Raw genomic sequence first — 20,759 nt, 5'->3', positions numbered from 1 at the left:
CTATTCGGAACTCCTTTGATCTATCAGATTTAGACAAAACTGCTCCCTTGCCACTTGCATCTCCAGCCTTAGAGACACTCTTCACTGATCTTTGTGAACTGGGTTGGATGAGGCCCAAGGACAGCTGCTCTTTCAGACTTGTGTGCCTCCAAGGCTGAATTCAAAGCGGCTGCAGGATCTTTTGGAGCCCTGATGCTCAGGGCTATTTCCACTGAAAAACCCAATCTCTTCCCAGTTCACATTTCACTTACAACTCAGCAGCAGTGGCACAGTGCTTGCAGGGAATCACAACAGAGTACTAGGCAGAGTAAACTGTTTGTCAGTTTCCTTCCCCTTCCTTTTAGTCAGGTATCTAGACATACACACATGTGTAGCTGGTGCTACATGACAGCACTACACTGCTATCATACTGGTCACCACAAGTGTCCAAAATAGTTTAAAACAAAACCTTTCACTACGTAGAAGCATAATTCTAGGCACCTTTATTGAATTTAGTTTTTAATGATATCTTTTTTAGGCTCTTTGCCAACTAACAGTTCAGCAGTTATTACTCAATAACAGGCACATTTCCATATACATCTTTGAAGTAAAGACTAAACAACAAGTAGGTGTTAACCCCACACCAATGGCAGACAAAACAGCCACCCTGAAGATTCATGACTACAACCACCATCATCTTTGGTACTACCAAGACCTGTCCTACCAACCCAAAACTTAACTATCTCCCCATAGAAAGAATACTTTCCCTACCCCTACTCAAATACAGTTAGCACCACAGATTTTGAATCAAGACACCTGACACTCCCCTTTTATAACAGATCCAATAGACCAAGTATTAGAGTGCACCGCACAAAGACAAGGAGAAAGTGTCCACATTAGAGCCAAAAACAAGAGAAGTCACAAGGAAGAACACAAAAACATTTAATTAGACTTGAATCTTAAAAGACTTCATTGTTGTGAAGCCACAATTAAGATATTTTTACCATGCAAAAGTATAAACTCTAAAGAAACTCTCCCCTCTCCATTGCATCACTATTTCTTATGGTTTCTATACATTAGCCCATCATCCACATGGGGATTCAATGTAGTTAAAAGCACAGAACATTTCTAAAGGCTGCTGCATAAAGACATTTTACTAAATTGTATATATACACTGAGAACAACATATGTGCCTCCAAAAGGAAACCTATGAATTCCCATCCTTGAGTCACATTTGTCAGACAACACCAACACATACTCTTTTCTCCCTCCAAAAAACCATGGTGTTTATACAAGCAAGGCAGAAAACTAGTAACTGTTAGAGCTATGCACTGTAGGTAACAGAGAGCAATACTGCAGCATGTTCCCCTCACAGAGGGATTAGCATTACTCGTGCTCCTCAGTGGCCTCTCCACTGAATAGAGTCTGGATGTCATCAGATGTAAAGGTCATGCCTGCTGTCATAGGTGAGAAATGGCTCCTTCTATAGCTAATACCTTTTTCCACATGCACACTCTCAATTCTGACTCTGCTGCATGAATAAAAGCAGTAACGGCCTGGTACAAGTTTGTGATAACTGCTTCCCTTAAAAAAAAGAAAAAGGAGAGAGAGAAAAGAGCAAGGTCTTACAGCCTTCTAATAGTCTTGTAGCAACACAGCCCCCAAAGACAGCACCTTGCTACCTTATACCATTCAGAGAGTAAACTAATGCTGTAGAAAAAGTGCAGTTTCAGTGAAAATACTAAGGCAGCAGAAGCTAGGACACAGACAGAGGGGTTCAACTGTTTTAATTCCCATTTGCTGAGGTGTGATCTCAAAGCAAGGCAGGGGAGTGGCAGCACAGAGCTGATAGGGGAGTTCTGTGCAGACAGGAGCAGCGGCTGCCCCTCGCCTCCCTCCTTTCCCAGAGATTTTAAACCTAGATCACTGAATCTTTCAGCAATTTGGTTTACAACACAAGCCCAACAATGAGCCGAAGCACAGGGGGAGGAACAGGGGAGCAGCAACAAGAGATGAGAGAAGAGTGGGAGGGACAGGAATGGAGGCAGAAATCACAAAGATACCAAGGGTACAGTAACTGCAGTCTCTGGGGTGCAGCCCCTGCCCCAAGGAGCTCACGCTTCAGTCAAGGCCAACCACAGGAACTGGTGTGCCTCTCACTCCACATTCCTTGGAAACTTGAACTAACCAACTATGGAAATAGTAATTTCATGTACAACACGGAGAGCTACACATTTGACAGGCAGATGCTGAGGGCAAAGTCTTGCTCAGCTTGAGGTCAGAGGATGCTGAAGAGCCTGAAAGAGTGCGGCAGAAAGGCACAGATAATACTTGAGGAATGAAACGCAGTGCTTTCTGGAAGGACAGCAACAGGGACTCGAGACACAATCTTGGATTTTCAGGATATTTGCTCTTGCCCTAGCTAATCAGATCTTTAAACAGCATTTCTGCACATATAAAAAGCTTTCCCTCTCCACTTGTAGCTCTCCTCTGTCCTCCCCCGATTCTCTCTCATACTCTCTTCCTGAACCTCCCTTTCTGTGCCTGTCCTGCCCTCACGTGCTCCCGCTGCACGGAGGGCAGAAGCGCTCTGGAACAGCTGTATTTCCTCCTCACATGCTCCTTCCCCTCGCCCACTCTGGCACAGGGGAAAGTACACGCCAGCTCAGCCTGCCTCATGCTCCATAGCACTGGGAAAGGTGCGCTGCCAGAGGGGGTCCCCCCCACAGCAGCGCTGCCCTCCCTCCTGCCTTTACCAAAGGCTCCCAAGCAGAGGGCACCCTGTGGGCAGCATGCAGAGGCCAGACTCTGACACACCTCTTTCTTTTTACCATGGCCTCTTAGGCCTCTTCACTGTACTCCCAAATCAGACATGGAAGAGCTAGCCAACAGAAGAGAGGGAAAAGCAGAAAGAGAGTGAAAAAAAAGGTGTGAACAAGGAGCAAAACACACTGTCCATCCTCTGGAGGTCAAAACAACTGAGAACAGCTGCTTATTACAGCCTTCTCTTTGAGAAAACATTCCAAGAATAAAAGAGCAATTTAAAAGTAGCTCACAGTGGGTTCCTGAAGAAGCACACCTTAGTGCCAGAGCCAAGTGCTGTATCACTTCTGTTTTAAGTAATAGGCCTGGGCATGGCACATAGTAGCAGCTGAAGAACACCTACTCTCAGAGAAAAGATGTAGCCCTGCGCTGCACAAGGTGTTTATTAAAAGATGAAGCACAGCCATTACAATAGCAGAGGCAAACAAAGAGGAAGACAAGCTAAAACTTTAAGACTATTTACTTGAGGTTTACAGACTTGATGCCTCCAAAAAGCCCCCAGAAGCCAGATTGCAGAGCATAGACCTGCTTTGGTCGCCTCCACTGTAAAGCCTAACTACAAGGCTCATCTCAACATTCGCTGTAGATCAAATCACTTGAGGGAGGAAGGCTGCAACACAAACACCTACATGAGTGACTGTAATGACACCCTGCTTGGGTGCCACATATGTGGGTAGCAGCGTGTGCCATGACACCAGTGTGGGTACCCCCCACCCTGCCACAACAGCCAGGGTGCCACAGCACAGGTGGGCACGGATGCCACCAGCCACATCCTCGGAGGCCCATGCAGAGGCACGGTCTGAGCCGCCAAGAGGGACCGAGAGTTGCCTTCGGAGACCAACACCATCCTCCATCCCGGGAACGCACCCAACCCTGGGGAAAGCGGGAAAGCGAGGGGGAAGCAGAGAGGGATCTCAGCCCTGGCTTCGGAAGACAGGAGAAGCGCGTCCCAGCCCGAGACAGAGCAGTCTGGAAGAAAAGAGAGAAAGAGAAAACAAGCACGAAGCGAGACTCGGCTCCCGGGGCAGGGGCAGCCGCTGCCCGTCCCGACCCTTGTATACCCGCTCGTCCCGCGGGGCCGGGGGTTGCGCCGAGCCGCCCCAGCGCGGCCGCCGCCGAGGCCCTGCCCGCTCCGCACAGACCCCGCGCCCCGCCGAGAGCGGGAAGCGATGCCCCGTCCGCCTCCCCCCGGGGCCGGCAGCTCGGCGCCCCCTTACCGCTCTCCGGGCGGGCTAGGCGGCGGGAGGGAACGGCAGCTCCCGCCGGCGCTCCAGCCGCTGCGGCGGCCGGGACATGTTGGGCCGGACGGCTATTTATAGAGGCAGGAAGCGGCGCGGCTCGGCTCTGGGGCGCCGCTCCCCCGCCGCCCGCGACGCTGCACATGTGCCGGCCCCGCTGACAGCCCGCCCGGGCCGGGCAGGGGGTGTCCCGCCGTCACCCCCCTGTCTCCCCGGGTCGCGGTGCCCGTTCTGTCGGGCCCGGCCCGGCCGTCGGAGCGAGGGTTTCCCGTGGGGGGGTTGTTCCAGGGGGCGTGGGGGTTCTGGTGAAGGCCGTGCCCCCCGCCCGGTGTTCAGTGCGGTCCTTCTGTCCCCGGTGTTCAGTGGGAGTTAAGCACAGCCAGAGTTAACGAGATAACCTCATTACAGGGAAGGGTTTTCAGGTCCCCAATTGCTAACGACCCAAACTATGAACATCGGTAGCTTTTCCAGGGATTCATCCTCTTCAAGCCCTCACCGGTTCCCTGGCTATGTCCGTTACCTGCATTGGCAGCTCTGCTTCCTATAACCTGTTGGCTTCCATTGCCCTGCTGGCAGGGAGTGCTGGAGGGAAGAGGTGCGCTGTGCCTTCCCCGGGACTGCCCGGCCTTCTCGGAAGGCCACAAACCCCAGGGACGGTTAAGCAAGGTCTCCTCTCACCCCAGTTCCTGATGCTCTATTTGTCCGCAGAGCTCTCTACACGCTTCATTTTCCCTACCTGCCTCCCATGGCCTCGATAGCAGCCAGCAGGGGAGGGGTAGTGGAGCTTGGGGAATGGCAAGGCAGCAGGCAGGGACACATACAGTGGAGTAGAAATGTAATTAAACAGTGGGGAAGAGGTACTTGCTTTTCCCTTTTTAGGTTTGCAGTATACCAAGGTGTGGGAAGGTCAATTACTCCTCTCTACATGATGCCCCAGAAGGCATTTGTGCATCTTACCTCAATTAACTCACACAGAGATAGCTTTGCCAGACAAGCAATAGACTCTGCTTCCTTTTCCCTGTCAGCTTGGCTAAGTTTTCTAGAAACAAAACTTTTGTTAATGTTTTTGGGTCTTGAATGGAAAAAAACCCAAAGTATGTGTAATGGCATAGCCTGGGCAGCTAGGAGCAAAGTTTGTAGGATAAGACCTCTGTCCTGAGTGCCTGTTTGAGCCAATATATTGATCCTACATGCTTTTGCCTCAGTAGGATTCCACATTGTGGAGGTATTTGGGTGGGTTTTGTTTACTCCATGCATGAATGTGGTCAAGCCAGCAGCCACATTACACTGTTATCTAAAACATATGAAATTAAGGAGAGGTGTCCTGAAGAACTTATGTATATTCTTGATTTACTTGTAGCAGCATGTCCCAGCAAAATCAAAGAATGAGTAATGTGTGTGCTCAGCTACTTTCATGTTTTGACCAGGAGATGGCCAGTTGCCCAAAGACACAGCATTATGGTCAGACATGCAGTCCTAAGAGCAATGGCATTACTGATTTGCCTGAAGTTTCAAACCTTGCCAGGCTTTTATGTGGGTAATGTCTCTGTTTCTGGGTCATTGCACAGTTGGAGCATTACAAGATGGACACAAAACCAGGTACCATATTTTCTCCGTACCTTCTTCTGACCCATGCACACAACATAGATCAGCTTGCAAGCAAAACTTATGGAGCTCACAAATGGAAAAACTGCAGATACTTTGTGTTTACTGTCTTTACAGACCTAAAGCTCCCTAAAGAGGGTCACAAATCCACATGAGGTTCCTAAGCGTGGCATACTGCATTCGGGTCATTGGTTAGCTGAAGGGTCACGTAGAGGCGAACAGCTTCCTCCTGTCTACGCACTGGGGAAATACCATGTGATGTGTTTATTCCAGGCTCCATATGGGATAAATAGCAAACACTGATACAGATCTGCTTGGCTGTTAAAAGCTGGGAGGACGTGCTGTGATGGGAGATCTGTGCTGAGATGAAGGGAAATGGTGGCAGCCCTTGCAAGCAGAGTTCTGCCTTTATGGGGAATCCACTGAATGACCCATAAGGCTTACAACTGAAGCTGTTGCAGCTTACAAACTCCTTTGGACTCTTGCCTGTGGGTCAGTCTGGCCTATCACGTGGTCATGAGTGAAATTGTCTTGTCCTTGTTGTGGAGGACCCCTCTACAGGCAACGGAACTCAGCAGGGCTCTCACAGTGGGCATGGAAAGGATTGCCTGCAGGTTACCTGCTTTCCATAGCTCTGTCAGTCCTTTATACTTTATCAGGGACCGAAGTACAACTGCTTTAAAGAATCTTTCGCAAAGCAGCGCATGATTGTCCTGCCTGCAGCTAGGATTTGGCTTCTAGAAAGGGAGAAAGTACTCCAGAGCCTTGTTAAAGTCAGTGTCTGTGCAACATTCCTCTCAGGGAAGCATGGGAGACTTTGTACCAATTTCACAATTTTTCAGGAAGAGAAAGAGGGAGGGAGGGAATTTACAACCAGGAGCGTGTCTGGGGCTGGAGGCTGAGCTGGACTTTGGCACTAGTAAACACATGAAAATACGAGGTCTTGTGACTGGATCCACGCAGAGCAACCTTCTAAAAGTGTCCAATCTTGATAGCATTTCTGGTGTGCTAAACTATCAGTGATTTTAAAGGCGACATCTTTCATGTCACGATACCAGAAAACAAACGTTTTCAGGGAGGTAATGTGCTTCCTTTCTCCAACAGCAGCACAGTGTTTATGCACTTTGCAGGGTCTCTGTTACACATACTCTTTCACCCTGCTGTCCAGACCTGCTGTGGTTTGCTTCAGCTGTGGAAACAGGAACTGCTGAGTCAGCATGCTGATGAAACTCACACTGCTTTCACACATCTCTGGGGAGGTGGCCACAGCAAGGAGGTTGGCAGCAGCTTGTATTTTGGAGAAAAAATGAGCACTTAAATTGTCCTACAGTTGCCTGAAACAATAATCTTAAATTATTAATCTTAAATAATCTGAGTTCTTAAAAATTCTCAAGCTGAAGGAGGCTTCAGAACCCAAACACAAGTTGCAGGTGAATGATGGCATATGCAAGCTCATAGAATCATAGAATAGTTAGGGTTAGAAAGGACCTTAAGATCATCAAGTTCCAACCCCCCTGCCATGGGCAGGGACACCTCACACTAAACCCTGTCACCCAAGGCTCTGTCCAGCCTGGCCTTGAACACCACCAGGGATGGAGCATTCACAACTTCTTTGGGCAAGTGAATGTTATTTTCCCTCACTCTTGATCAGCTCAACTATGTTTTACAGAGCTGAGATCCAACCATCTGAATAGACAGAATAAGGCCATCAAGTGTAGCTCATCTGCCTGGTGACAATGGAGAGCAGCAGCCTGTTCTCGTTACAGACTCACACAGAGGTGGAATTGCTCCCTGGGAGCTGGTACAAGGTAATAGACTTTAAAACCTCAAATAACCCCCTCAGAAGGGTCAGGTCCCTGAACAGCAGAAGTGCCAAAGCGGAAAGAGATTTGGGGGTGACTGCATCTTTGAGAGCAAAGTACCCATGGTAGAGTAGTTAAAGGTCAGCCAGAGGAATGGAAAGGGGAAAGTTAATTGCCAAATGGCATAAAAAATGAAAAGAGAATCAGGTTGAAGAAGGTTAAGAACATTACAGAGAGCTACTCTGTTAAGGACATAAATAGGGTGTTATCAACAGGATCAAAGTGAATAAAAGCAGCTTTAGTTGCAAGAAGATGGCAGTTGAAAGAGGGACACTTTAATTTCTCAAGGTACTATCACTATGAAAGCAACACCTTCTCACCTGGAAATCCCTGTTATGCCTTCATTGAAGTGATGGCTGCTTGCTTCAGCACACAGTGTTTGCACTTCTCTGTTTTTCACACTTATTAGATTTAGCAAGTGTGTGAAGCCTGTTTCTTGTTTTGCTTATCATGAGAATCACTAGTCAAAGCTCAGAGCCAAAATTTGCCCGTTAAAGGCAGCAAGGCAGCAGAGATGCACATGCAGATCACACAAGTATTATCCATGTCCATCTCCGTGGGGGTGCTGGTGCTACCCATGGAGGAAAGTTTAGTGTTAAGATTGCAGGGAGAGACTATAGTGCTGTAAATGAGAAATTGTTAGGCAATACGTACTTTGACACAGAATTATCTTTTACAGTGACTGAAACAGCACATTTACAACCCCCAAAGCTACTGTTTTAGCAGGATACAGCTGTGCTGACATGTTAAAAGGACAGTAGCAGATGAGAAGAAATAGTCTGTTTGTAGGTAAAGGTACTCTCCTTCAGAAGATACTCTCAGTAAATGGATACTGGTAATGGCATGTTAGTGGTATGCAGAAAAAAAGCGTTCACAAAGGTGAACTGGAAACAGAGAATAAAGACGACTGGGACAATCTGAGTATTCAAAACAAAGTGAAAACCAGATGCAGATGAACTGTCTCCTGAAGTGTGCTTATTGGTGTCTGGAGTACCATCTGTCTGGAGAGTCAGGGTACCATGCTCGGATTCTGCAACCTGAGAAAGGGAAGTTGGTAGCTTTTATTTTTGCTGGGTGTTACATCTGTAGAGATGTGAATAGTTCATCAAGACTCAGAGCACCAGGAAGGTAGAAGGTTTGCTGTGCACATAAGACAGAACAATTGATAACAAATTAACATTTTCAAATAAATAATTTCATAACTTTTTATGAGCAAGTGGAAGGGAAACACTGCAACGTGGTAGCTAGCTTTATACGAACAGAGCTGGAGAAGCAAGCAGGCAGGTACTCGGTGGAATTTGGAGGCCAAGACCCAGATCTGCCTTGAGGAAGCTAGGGAATCTGAACAAAGGTACTGTAGACATTAACCATTAATCTTGTTACTTGATGTTTGTTTTTAATGCTGATTCCACCACATGCTGCTCTAAGAGGATTGTTCTGTCAATTTTAGTGCCAATCACAGTCCCTCCAATTAAGTCCCAGGCACTGTTACACTGCAGCTTAGCTCATCCTTAGCCAGGGAGCTGTGTGACTCCCTTCAAGGGCTGAGCGCAGAGAGCTGGCACTGAAGATAAACAGAGCTGCAGCAAGCGCTCCATCTGTCAGCAGAGGCTTCACCCAGCATACGTCTTCAGCAATCATTTAGAGGGATAATGCTCATCCAGGGAGGAAAAAAAACCCATCATCTAAACAGTAAGAGCTGAGCAGAGGCTTACAAGTGACCAATTGCCACAGACGAACTGTTTGCTTTGCTTAGGACTGCAGCTCAGCAAAACATTGTCCAGCAAACACTACGCAATGATGGAAGTATTGCACAAGTGCCTGATTTTCCTTATAGAGCTTTTCAAATGCCTGTCCTCTGCAGGCATGACACATTCCTGTGGAGCATTAACACAGTACACGTTATTAAACTCACAGCAAATTGCTCACAGCTGTTAGCAAAGTAGTTCTTTTGGCTCGGACAGCCAGCTGGGAAAGGTGAGTAACTTCCATGAGTTGCCCCACCTCTCCTTATTTATTTTGGGGGAAAAATAGGCAGCACCGCTAGTATTTCCACGCTGTACTATTGAAACACACAAAGGCTTGCTGCTTACGTCGAATCTTTACTAAACCCCGAAGCTGCTTGGCCAAAGGCAGCACTACTTTGCTGTAGCCACTAGAGTGAGCTGCTGCTCAACATTTGAGCAAAGTTTGGGCGATTTTTTGTGCTGCTCGGAAGAGGAGGTGTCATTTTGTCATACCTAAGGAAAACCCAGATCCACACCTGCCCTAGGAATGATCTTTGTGATGCTGCATCTGAGTTTAATGCTGAGGATCTATTTCAGCAGGGCAGGGGACAGCTTTCAGAGAGCAGAGAGGATTTGTTTAAGCTGGTTTACTGAGCAACCCAAAATTCAAAGCTGCCGCAACATTAGGCATCACTCAGAATGGAGAGATGAAATCGACCTTCCCGACACGGAGTAGGCTGATTATCTTACGGATACCATCCATTCTCCTCCAGCCTAAACTTTTCCCTTAGACTGCAGTCGCAGAACATCTCTGCTGACAGCTGAAAATCCTGAGCATTAAAACATAATGAATGTGGGGCTTCTTGTAATGAGTATTAGCAGGTAGAAATGAGAGGGCAGCAACTGCAGCATAGTCACTGGGATGCCTGATGATCACAAAGCAGTGCTCAGCAATAAATCAGGGCAAAAATCCTCCTCTACAAGTTCTTTACCAAGGGACTTGATAGCAAAAAATGTCTATGGGACCCAACTGGCTGAGGCTGGACCATTCCCACAGTAAGGAATACTACCCTCTCTTTGCTGCATCAAGAGTTTCTATGGGTAAAACCACACATGACAGTCATTTCAGATTTGTGCATGAAAATCCAGTGCTTTATCAAGGAGTTTGAGATACGTCTGCTGGCTACATGTAGTGTTGCTAGAGGAGTCATCTGTGACGCTGCCAAAAAGAAAACCACAGAGCAGATATTGAAACCAGCTTGAATGCTAAAGCTGGATACAGATTTACAGCCCAGCTAAAGCTTATTAGGCTGCTATTGATTTCACTGGAATTGTATCTGCGGGTTACAGAGTCAGACAGTCTTATTAATACATTTACATTTTTAATAAATGGTGAAACGGATCAAAACCTGGCTGACAGCCATTCAGCCTACCGGTAATGTGAGTGCTGCTTTTTGGCAATGAAATACCACTGAGTGGCAGCTCAGCGTTGCTAAGTATGGAGCCTTACATTTTATATCCCTCCTCTCTCCCAGAAGGGACAGATTCCTGTCTGTGAAGCTTTCGGAGGCTGGCCAGATTTTGATGGTTGAGATGCTTTCAGATGCTGACCAGGGTAGCAAATAGTTTCCAGTTGATGTTCATCCTTGCTGATTTAATTCAATAAGGCGACCAGCAAACACAGCTAATGTTCCTATAATACAAACTAGCATAAATATGCCAAGGAGAAGATGATCAACCACCATTGCAACAAACTTCCATTCTTCTGCAGCCTGGGAAAGAAACAAAGGAGATGGTAAAGTCTCTGCAGGTTTGCTATGGGCATTCTTGTAATCTACTGTCGTGAACAACAGAAAGCTTCCTTAAGTTGCACAATGCAAAAAATACTTATTTTCCTCTCAAAAGCAGGTCAGTTGTTTGAAAGCCTAAACAACCTAGAAATGTAAGTTTCAAGCTTATATTGTTTAGCAACCCTAGCAATTTAGTGAACAATTTCATTAAAAAGAAATGTTAAAAAGCTTAATTTTTAAGCAAATGGTTGCTTTTGACAGAGAGTTTGAAACGTTGAAAGCAAAATGCTTAACTTGGCACAACTGGCTTGTATTTTTCTGTTGCTTTTTAATTCTCATGGGGTAGCTAAGCAATTTCCATTAATTTAGCTCTTTCCATGCCGAGTATACACTCTAAGGTCTGGGAAAACCTGCTCTGTAGCAACCTTAGTCTTTTTTCCAGCTATGGGACACTGTGAACCACTTGCTTTTCCACTGATGCTTTTGGTGGGAGCCCAGCAGTGTAAGAGTGAGCAGAGTGTGAAGGGCCAAGTGCAGCAGGGCTGGGATTTCCACCCTGTAACTCTGCCTCACAGAGTGACATGTACTGGCCTAAGGTACCCTCTACTTTTGCCTTAGCTGCTCCACAAGTAGAAAAGGCTGTTGTAATTTAGAGGTCAGTGATAAGAGGTCACTGTTTTAAGGTGTGGATAAGTAATGAAGTGGCAGCCTTCAGAAGCCACAGCCTTCAGTTTATTTGGGTAACTTGGCTTTTGAAACCCCTTGGAAGTGATATCAGCAGTGCCCAGATGACACAAGCAGCTGGGCTCCACTTCCGAATGGAGCACTTGCCAGTAACCTGAAGACCCTCTTTGTAAGTCTAGGAGGAAGTGAAGCCCAGAGATGCTGAAGCTACGCCAGACTTGATCTGTAGAGAGGGATAGGAGTCATGGGGAACATGAGACTACAGCCAGAGCCATTCCACATGCTCCAGGAATTTGGTCACAGGAAAAAACACCATGGTGTAAATCCTGTCCGTGGGAAGGATGCACATCCTTTGCAAGAGCACAGGCCAAATTACTGTCCTGGAGAGCTCTCTCCCCATCTTCAGGCTAGCCTGCAGCTCAACAGCAAAGGGCTATGTTCATTTAGAAAGGTGAAGTACCAGGACTGAATTACGCATCCAAAAGCTGCGTGAGCTGTGATAACTGAAATAAAAGAGGGGGTTAATCCCATTGAACGTGTTAGAAAGCAGCAGAGCTAGGTTTTCCGGGGGAACACTGCCATATGTGACTCCACACGCATTTATTCTTTGGCTTGCAATGTGGAAAGAGTCAGTAATCAGAGTAGCTCATGACGTGCTTCACTCGCAGGGACTACTTGTAGCATTCAGGAATAAACCAAAACCTTCTCAAAACTGGAGTTCTAATTTGTAAGTTACGTTTAACACTTCTCAGGTAAAATGACCAGCTTTTCAGAGTTCAGCTTGCTTCCTGGCTTTCACAAGTGACAGGAGCTCGCTTACTGCAGGGGGACATGCCTGAGTGGGAGACAGGAGGAATGTGTTTTGGAACTTGCTTACAGCTCTTGAAACTGCTTTGCTCTCACAGACGCTCCATCTCCACAGCTTCACATACCACAGTTGGAAAACTTTAGCACTGACACTTTTTTTCCTTTTCCTTTTTTTGGGGGGGGGGCAAGATTCAGTTGCCATCTGTGAAAATTCTCTGTCGCTCCTTGTTAACTGCATCAAGGGGAGAAGACTGTCCCTTGCTAAACACAAACCAGGCCTTGGAGTAGTTTTGTGGGGCAGGGATATTTTGCCAAAAAAGAAAAAACAACAAACCCCGACAACAACAACGACAACAAAAGACTTAGCGATTTGAAAGCAAGAAATGAATCATGCACAAAGAATGCCTTACATTACTGGCTTCTTGGTCTGATTTCATCGTTTCCGCAATGTATTTGATTCCCTCTATGGCATTTTTCACATCTGGATTTTTGGTAAGCGGGGAGTAGAAGTTGACAGGCACAGAACCTGGCTTCCCAGAGATTTCTGAAATATCAATATCTTCTGAAAAAATGTTTTTGTCTTGTTTATCCCTGGATGGTCGTTTCATTGTAGAGAAAAACATGATGTTTGGGATTGTGTCAATAAAGATCTGAAAGCAAGGAGGGAGAAGACAACAGTTGCTGGTCTGTGAGGCTGTGTTACAGATGCAGCTGTGTACTGAACAAAGGCAAGCCTCTCTGGTCCCAGATGCTTCCCAAACTGGATCAGCTACAGATCCTCTCTCAGAGTATGTCATAGCCCATGCCTCAGCCTCACTGGGGCTTTTGTCAGCCTTATGTCCTAGGGCAGATGGAGTCACCTGCAGGCCTGTCATGTGTGGTTTGGAAACCATTTTCCCCTGCCATATAGTCAACATCTACCCATGGACGGGTGTGCGATGCCCTGGAGCAGAGCCTCAGCTAGTGGAAGCTGACAGAGCTCTATCAATCTTGTCTAATTTGGAACATATTGTTTATGAATCTGGCTTGAAGAATGGACTACAAAGGATCTCTTTTGGCTACTTATGTTTGACTTTGCTATTACAAATGCACATAAGATCTACAATAATTTCCTTTGGAGTAACAGGCTTGTTGCCAGAGCATTTTTAAGCACATGGAGTGTTTGCCTGTTGAAATCTCCCTTCTGCAGGGCTTGTTTTTGCTGCAGAGTGAATCTGATGTAAGCAGTATCCTTAGAAGTATAATTAAAAATACAGAGAACAGTCTCCTGTTTACGTTCTGGTTTAATATGAACCCAGGCAGGCTTAAGAAAAGCCAAGAATGACTGAATGGCTCCTCTTGGGTACTGTCTCCCTGGCAAAGAACTTGTAGAAAAAATTGGATGTCTGTCATTACATCTTGTGGTTACCATTTAGACTACAGTGCAAGGATCTCCTTGCTTCCCAAGGACTACAGAGCAACTGCATTTACTGGAAAAACACAGAGAAAAATCATAGCTTTTGCTAAGCTGTCTTTTGCAGGGCAAAACTGGCTGCTGAACACAGATCTCTCTGATGGCCTCTGTGTTCTGTTCTCACATGGGCTGCAAACTTGGCCACTGGCAGGCAGCAGTGCTTTGCAGTCAGATGAAGAATTAGACCAGGAAATGTAATCTGAGTCCAGATGGGCCTTTTCTTTTCCCTACACCTTCATCTGCCTGTGTTTTGCCTCATCTGTTCCCTGCAAGACTACCCCAGTGGAAAGTTTTGTTACTTAAAGGAGCACTTTAGCAGCCTTGCTGACTTTATGCACAGCTAAGTAGTAAACACTGGCTCTTGTGCCCGGAGAGACTTAACATGATGCATTTACTTCCCCAATTCTTGTTGACTTTTATTAGAAAACCTGCCAATAAAATATGGAGTGCTCAGTGGAAACCAGGAAACATGCAAAGCCATGGAGCTCACCTTCCTGACCCAGTGCGGCATGGTGTGAGTGCTTGGGGAGCGGTGGTGGGTGTTGATGACGATGACCGTGATGATGATTGAAGCGATGACAAACACCATTGTAAACAGCATGTATTTGCCTATCAGAGGCACTGCACTGGAGGTGGAGGGAATCAGCTCCACTATGACCAGAAGGAACACGGTCAAAGACAGCAGGACAGAGATGCTGAGAGTCATTTTCTCACCTGCCATGGAAAAAAAAAGAGAAAAAGAAAATACCATTGCTGCTGTTATCATTCAGTACAGACAATATTTATTTGACAAGATAGGATCACTGTTCACTCAAGTACACGTGACTGGTATCATCTCCCCCAGCATCCAAAGCAGTAACTAGACTGAGCAAACCTGAGCGCCTAACATAACATCAGCTCTGGCATTAATGTGGGAATCACCAGGTATGGATGGGCTGAGGTATGGGTGATGGATGTGGAAAGTGCCAGTAGCACTTCATGGGCTGTGCCTTTTGAATGATGAAATGTATGCACCTGATTAGTGATCATCCCACAGCCCCCTGGGGGCTCACCGGCTTTGCTCTCTGGCAGGCTCATGCTGGGCTAAGCTGGCAGACAAAAATCACATCTGACACCAGAGCTCAGTCTCTATTTGAGATCTTCCTGTATGCAGGATGTCAGAAATGAACCGCAAAACATGATTAACATCTTGCTTTTCTATCCAGTTCAACTTTATAGAAAGTTTTGCACTGAAAAAAACCCAAACCAACCCAAACCCAAACCCCAACCATCAAGTATTTCATAAAAGGGGCTTAATTAAATTAAGCATTATGAAAAGCTGACACAAGGTCAAATGAATGAAGCAGAGGAAATGGCTTCAGGGAGCAAGAGCTGCTCAGCAGCAACAAATGAGACTGAATAGGTCAAGATACTCTTTGTACATGAGGTTAACGTGCATGAACAGATAAGTTCTCTCCTCTAACAGAGCGCAAAAGGGCCTCAGTCACCCCATGTGATCACTTACTGTGTGATATACTAACACACTAACTCCTACCTACGGCAAGCCATAAAAATCAACTAGCTAAATCTTTGTTGTGTTGTGCAGAAGTTAACTGGACAGTTAATCAGTGATTTCTGTGAGAAACAGCCCAATTTATTTATCCCAGTAGCTTCAGCTTTCAGCACTTATCCTTTATTTGCAAGAATGTTCAGAGCCATTATTTTGAGCGGAAATGTCCAGTTTCAGTAGGTGCTGCCCTTTGAGTTGTCTAGTGATTTCAGATAGTGAGAATTTCTCAGAAGCTTGTTAGAAGAGCAATTTCTATGGCAGTAGAACACAAAAATTTACGTACCTGAATCTGTGGGTAGATAGAAAACAAACCCAGTTAAAAAGGAGAAGAGCAGACAGGGAATGATGACATTCACGATGAAGTAGAGAGGCAGGCGCTGCATGAGGAAGTGGTAGGTGATATCCAGGTAGGGGGTGTCAGGGCAGCAAGCGTAGTAAACCCAGTGCTTCCAGCCACGGTAGTCCTTCATCACCCACTCTCCACTCTCCATGAAGTTACTCAGATCTGGGCGATCACTCTCCTGACAGCAAACAAATTACAGGTTCTAAACATTAGATGCTCTAAACTAAATCAGAACTTGGCAGTCCCTCAGTGACAGGACTCCCAATAACTCAGGTTCTTCCTGCATTTTTGTGAGCAGACAACTCATATTTGCTATTTTGGTTTAGCATATCATCCTCTGCACAGCATTCAACTAAATATTTTACAGAAACAGTTAGGGGTAGTTGACTAAAGAGAAAGACACTAAATATTTACAGGTAGGAGACATACCTGAGGGAACAGGCAAAAAGTCCTTGGAAATGCAAAGTCATGAGCAGAGAAAAAGCATCCCACCACTCTCTCCCCAAAATGTCAAAGCACAGGCAGGTAGGAGACTGTTAAGGCACAGGAATTATGCATATGCAGAATTTCAGAAGCTAAACGAGGACATTTTATGCTAGATCTACAAATAGGGCTTTTATAATTTACAGGTAGTGCCTGCTTGATTTTCAGTCAAAACCAGGTTATATCCCATTCTAAATCTGAGATTTCTCTAAAAACACATCCAGCTTTTTCCTGCTTTTCCCCATTACAAGCTCCTTGCTTACCGGGTTAATAACAACCACTGTACCATCATATGTCCAAGTCCCCAACTTCATGCTGCAGTTCTGCTGGTCAAATGGGAAGTGCGTGACTATAATCTCACAGTAACTTTTGAAAATAGCTGGTGGTGTCCAGGTGATCAGGCCTGTGTGCTCCAGGAGGACTTTGGTGTATTTGACAATGGCAAAATCACCATCTGCACTGCAAAAGGAACAAGGACATTAACAGCACTATGGGCAGCTTAATTAACACGGTCACAAAAGGAGTTCTCTGACCGCAGATCAACTGATTCCCCAGTTGTCACCGTGCCTGCTGCTGCAGAAGCTTGGTCTGAGGCATCGTACCCAGGGCCCAGATGCTGTGGGAAAGCAGCCCATGGGGCAGCGGTGCCCCCCCCTCCCCAGGCAGCCGGCACCCCTTACTTGTTGTAAAGCACAAGATCTGGCCGCCAGATGTCGTCTGAGGGGATGCGGATTTTTTTCACACCACCGTAGTCATCCGGATTCCACTTGAGGTTGACATCTGTCCATTGCTAAGGAGGGAGGAGTTCAGTCACTGAGAGCCTCTTCCAGCACTTCTGGGGGCAGTTTAGGGACTGCCTAGAAACAAGCACCTTCCTCGCTTTGGGATATGGAGGTAAGCATAAACATATGCTACTGGGATCCCCAGCTAAGTTTTTACATTAACCTAAACTTTGGCTTAAAAAGCTGATGAAAAAATTGATATACACATATGAAAGATAAATATACCAGAAGTGTACTGTTAGAAATATAATACAAAATGCTTTTCTTAAGGTTCTTTAGGGTCTAGCGCATTTTGTGCTTGAGACCCCAGAAAGAAGGCATTATCTGCTAGCTGACCACCTGTCCAACACAGCAATTAATAGTGACTTTCTGGCTGTGTCCTGTGTATTCATTTGAAACGGATTAAATGGTTGGCACTATTTATAGTTACCTGTTTCAGGCGCACATTGGTTGTCACAATCTGATTTACTTCATCCTTAAAAAAAAAAAAAAAAAAAGGGATGAGAAAGCAGTAGCAGCAAACATCAGGATTACAGGAGAAAAACTGTTCCCTTAGAAAAATGACACCATTTGACACTATCGTGGTTAATAAGCCAGCGGTTCATACCGTACCACGCTAATAAGCTGAATGAGCTGCAGCCCAACAGTGACGACGACAGCATCCCGATGGTCCTCCACTGGTCGCACCACCTTGTTGTAGTCCTTGAACAAGTCCTCGACAAGACGAGTTTCATCTTCGTAGCATAGGGCCAGCCCAGCTGTAGAACAGTGGGGGTGGCATCAGTGAGATGGGACAGAGAACAGGCTACAGCACCGTCAGTCCAAGGTGGGCATGAAGGAAATGCCACCAACAGCAGGTGGCTGGTGGAGTCCTGTGTGACTCCTCATTTCAGGTGTGTGTTATGTGCATTGCAAATACTGTCAACAGGGGTAAGGTATCTAATCTGGAGGTCCGTTTAGGAATAAGGCAACAACAGTCTCCAGCCAGGAGATGGACAAAAACAAATAGCCATGGCTGTGGACATCAGACTGAGCATTAGAAATCTCTCCCGGGATCTCCCAGCCCACAACTGTGCTTATATACAGTACTTGTGGACTGTTAAGCACAGAGAATACCCATAATCAGGGATTTCTAACATCGTTGTCTTCATCTTCAATTCCACTTGCCTGTAATAGTACCATTAAAAGACAGGGCAAAGCACAACAAGACACTGAGGTGAACATGCCACCCAGACTCCTTGTGTCTGAAGTTTAAAGCAGAGGAAGAGCTCCTCTCATTGACTAGAATTGCTCAGGCTGTACTCGTTGTGAGAGAGAAGGAAACCCTTCACAATGTGGTCTCATTTTTCCCTCTCCTTGGGGAAGGTTTCAACCTGTCCTTGAAGATCTCTGCCCACAGACTGCTCAGTGTGACTTGGCAGTGCTACAGAGAAGAACCCTTGTGAGAGCATCACAAGTGAAAATGGCAGGCAGCAGCTTTGTGGGGCTCAGATCCTCACTTCATAGAAGCACAGACAAACCCCAGATAGCCTGTTGCAGAACAAGCAGGCACATCATGTGCTCAGACTGTAGTGGCTTCACTGTTCAAATGGAAGGGAGGCTTGGGGATGTTTTTGTATGCATCCCCTCTTTAAGGCAGTGAGAAGGAACAGACCAGCTGAACCCCACTGCAAGCATTTCTGGCATATTCAAGCCTTGCCTTCCCCTCTTTCAGTCTGAAACCTGGGCCACTGAAGTCAACAAGATCTCTGCTGCTGACTCCAAGCTAAGCCAGGATTTCCCCTGGTTTCCTAACTGACTTTTCATCAGCTCCTTTCATACAGTTGAGCTGCCATGCCAAGGATTCTTCCTTGATCTTGTCCTGCCATGAGATGGTATTAAAATACTTGGGTGCCACTGAGAAAAGCTGTCTGCTACAGACAAGCACTGCTTGCTTCTGTGCCAGGAAACAGCACTGGGGTGGGCAGCAGTCACCTTTCCACTTCTATGTTACGATTAAATTGTCATATCTAAGTCAAACTCTTGGCTATACTATATTAATCCAATTAAAATCTTTTACATTGATACCTTCTGGTGTGGCTTGGTAGGAATTTCTATACTGAATTTAGTGAAAAGTTTTTAGGATCACAAAATGCTCATTCTTTCAGAGGACCAATGAAAAGGACTTATCCCACTACAACACATACAGCTGCAAATCAATTCTACTTCCTTGTCAGTAGTTCCACAGCTTAATGAAACTTCTTGTAATGAATTTTTACATTTCAAGCCATGTTTATTAGAGCTTTCCATATATTTTGGCATACACATAGAGCTAGAGTACATGAGAGCATGGCAGAAAGGCAAACACAAAAAACTCTCACTTCAAAATATCTAGTGTCTGAAATTACAAATATTTGAGCTGTCACCAGTGCACTCCAAAGTCCTGATTTAAACAATTTGGTGCGTTCATAAAACCTTATCAGCAGGACAGGCTGCTCCCAGAGCACACATTCACCCATACTGATGAATGGTCCTGCGCACTCAGGAAGCAGCTGACCCCTGTTCAAAGCAATAGCTAGAACACCTTTACCTGCAGAGACGAGGAGGAGTATGTGATGGACCTTCATCATCCGCTCGCTGCAGCCACACAGACAGATGCACACACAAAGCGCCTATGAGGTCTCTCTGGAGAAGGTCTGTGCTGCCTCCCACCCGGGTGCTGGCGAAATATAGCCACCAAGGTATTGGCTTACAGCACCTGTTTTGGGGAATGACAGCTGAGAGCCACTGCGCCACTGGGCTGGAAACAGGAGAACAATGTGTCAGCAGGCAAGTATCTCCTGGAGTTTACAAAAGGTCATTTTCACAAGTGACAATATCAGCCTATAAAGAAAAGAAAGAATTATCTGTAGAGTAACTGAACGTCTTGGTGAGAGCTCAGAAGCTCCCCAGGCTGCAGACCCATCCTTTGTGGCCACAGCAACTTCCCAGATTTGGGATTTTGTTTGTCTGGAGGAAAACAGCACAGCCATTTATTTCGAACGCGCCCTCACCAGCGTACAGACTCTGCACTGGGGTGAGGCTGCTCCTTTTGCTTCACAGATGGACGAGAAATGCTGAGGAAATGAAGAAGTATGGTCAAAGGTGATCGATCTCCTTGAACCTACTGGGATTTTCAGAAGGTACTCGATAGAGTTTCCCCTTTGAAAGCAGTTAACTAACCTAAGTAACCTGAATAAGAAGGAAAATCCTCCCATAGATACCTATAGACTTACTGAGCTGTGATAGGCAAACGGTAGGAATATGATCAGTTTCTATAGCATGGCAGATCCAATGGATTCCTGCACGACATGCGAGTTCTTGCTCATTCTTGTTATTTTTATTGATTATTCCATAAATCACCTGGAAAAGGAGTGTAAAAATGATGTGTTTCATAGTAACATTCACTTATTCAGGCAAAGAAAACAACCATGCATTTTATATATACACACACACACGTACACAAAATGACCTCCTCTGAGCTCACCAATATCATACAGGAACAAAATGTTGAGGTAGACCATTGTGTGAAGTGCTCAGCAGCATGAGAAAAGCAAGTCCATCAGTTTCCAGGAGAGATGAAGCAAACATAAATTGCTCATGTCCCAAATGCTCT

The 20,759-nt window shown here is 45.9% G+C and overlaps 2 protein-coding genes across 2 annotated transcripts in view; both read right to left on the bottom strand.

Annotated features, from left to right (window-relative positions):
* WIPF1 (WAS/WASL interacting protein family member 1) overlaps positions 1-4,125 on the bottom strand; it is a 56,249-nt gene extending 52,124 nt beyond the window's left edge. The window contains exon 1 of the mRNA XM_061380206.1: positions 4,020-4,125. The gene's annotated coding sequence lies outside the window, so the exon portion shown is untranslated. The remainder of the gene's footprint in view (positions 1-4,019) is intronic.
* Positions 4,126-9,668: 5,543 nt separating this feature from the next.
* CHRNA1 (cholinergic receptor nicotinic alpha 1 subunit) lies at positions 9,669-20,014 on the bottom strand. Its single transcript, XM_061375871.1, has 9 exons — positions 19,695-20,014; positions 17,738-17,883; positions 17,556-17,600; positions 17,024-17,133; positions 16,607-16,802; positions 15,801-16,038; positions 14,459-14,682; positions 12,926-13,165; positions 9,669-11,006 (listed from the first exon to the last, which is right to left on the bottom strand). Exons 1-9 carry the CDS (start codon positions 19,732-19,734, stop codon positions 10,875-10,877), a joined length of 1,371 nt encoding a protein of 456 aa, XP_061231855.1. The 5' UTR covers positions 19,735-20,014; the 3' UTR covers positions 9,669-10,874.
* Positions 20,015-20,759: the final 745 nt, after the last annotated feature.

Source organism: Neopsephotus bourkii, unplaced genomic scaffold (assembly GCF_033783945.1).
Source record: "Neopsephotus bourkii isolate Nb327-2 ecotype Australia unplaced genomic scaffold, CSIRO-AGI_Nbou_v1 NB_196, whole genome shotgun sequence".
In the NCBI taxonomy this organism is placed as follows: domain Eukaryota; kingdom Metazoa; phylum Chordata; class Aves; order Psittaciformes; family Psittacidae; genus Neopsephotus; species Neopsephotus bourkii.
Note: the sequence above shows the minus strand (reverse complement) of the source record. Positions and strands in the feature narration are given on the sequence as shown.

Coding starts and splice junctions, on each gene's coding strand:
- CHRNA1 (XM_061375871.1), bottom strand. CDS start 19,734: ATGATGAAGGTCCATCACATACTCCTCCTCGTCTCTGCAG. Junction 16,803..17,023: donor GATCTTGTGCTTTACAACAA/GTAAGGGGTGCC, acceptor TTCCTTTTGCAG/TGCAGATGGTGATTTTGCCA. Junction 13,166..14,458: donor TGCCGCACTGGGTCAGGAAG/GTGAGCTCCATG, acceptor CCTTGCTTTCAG/ATCTTTATTGACACAATCCC.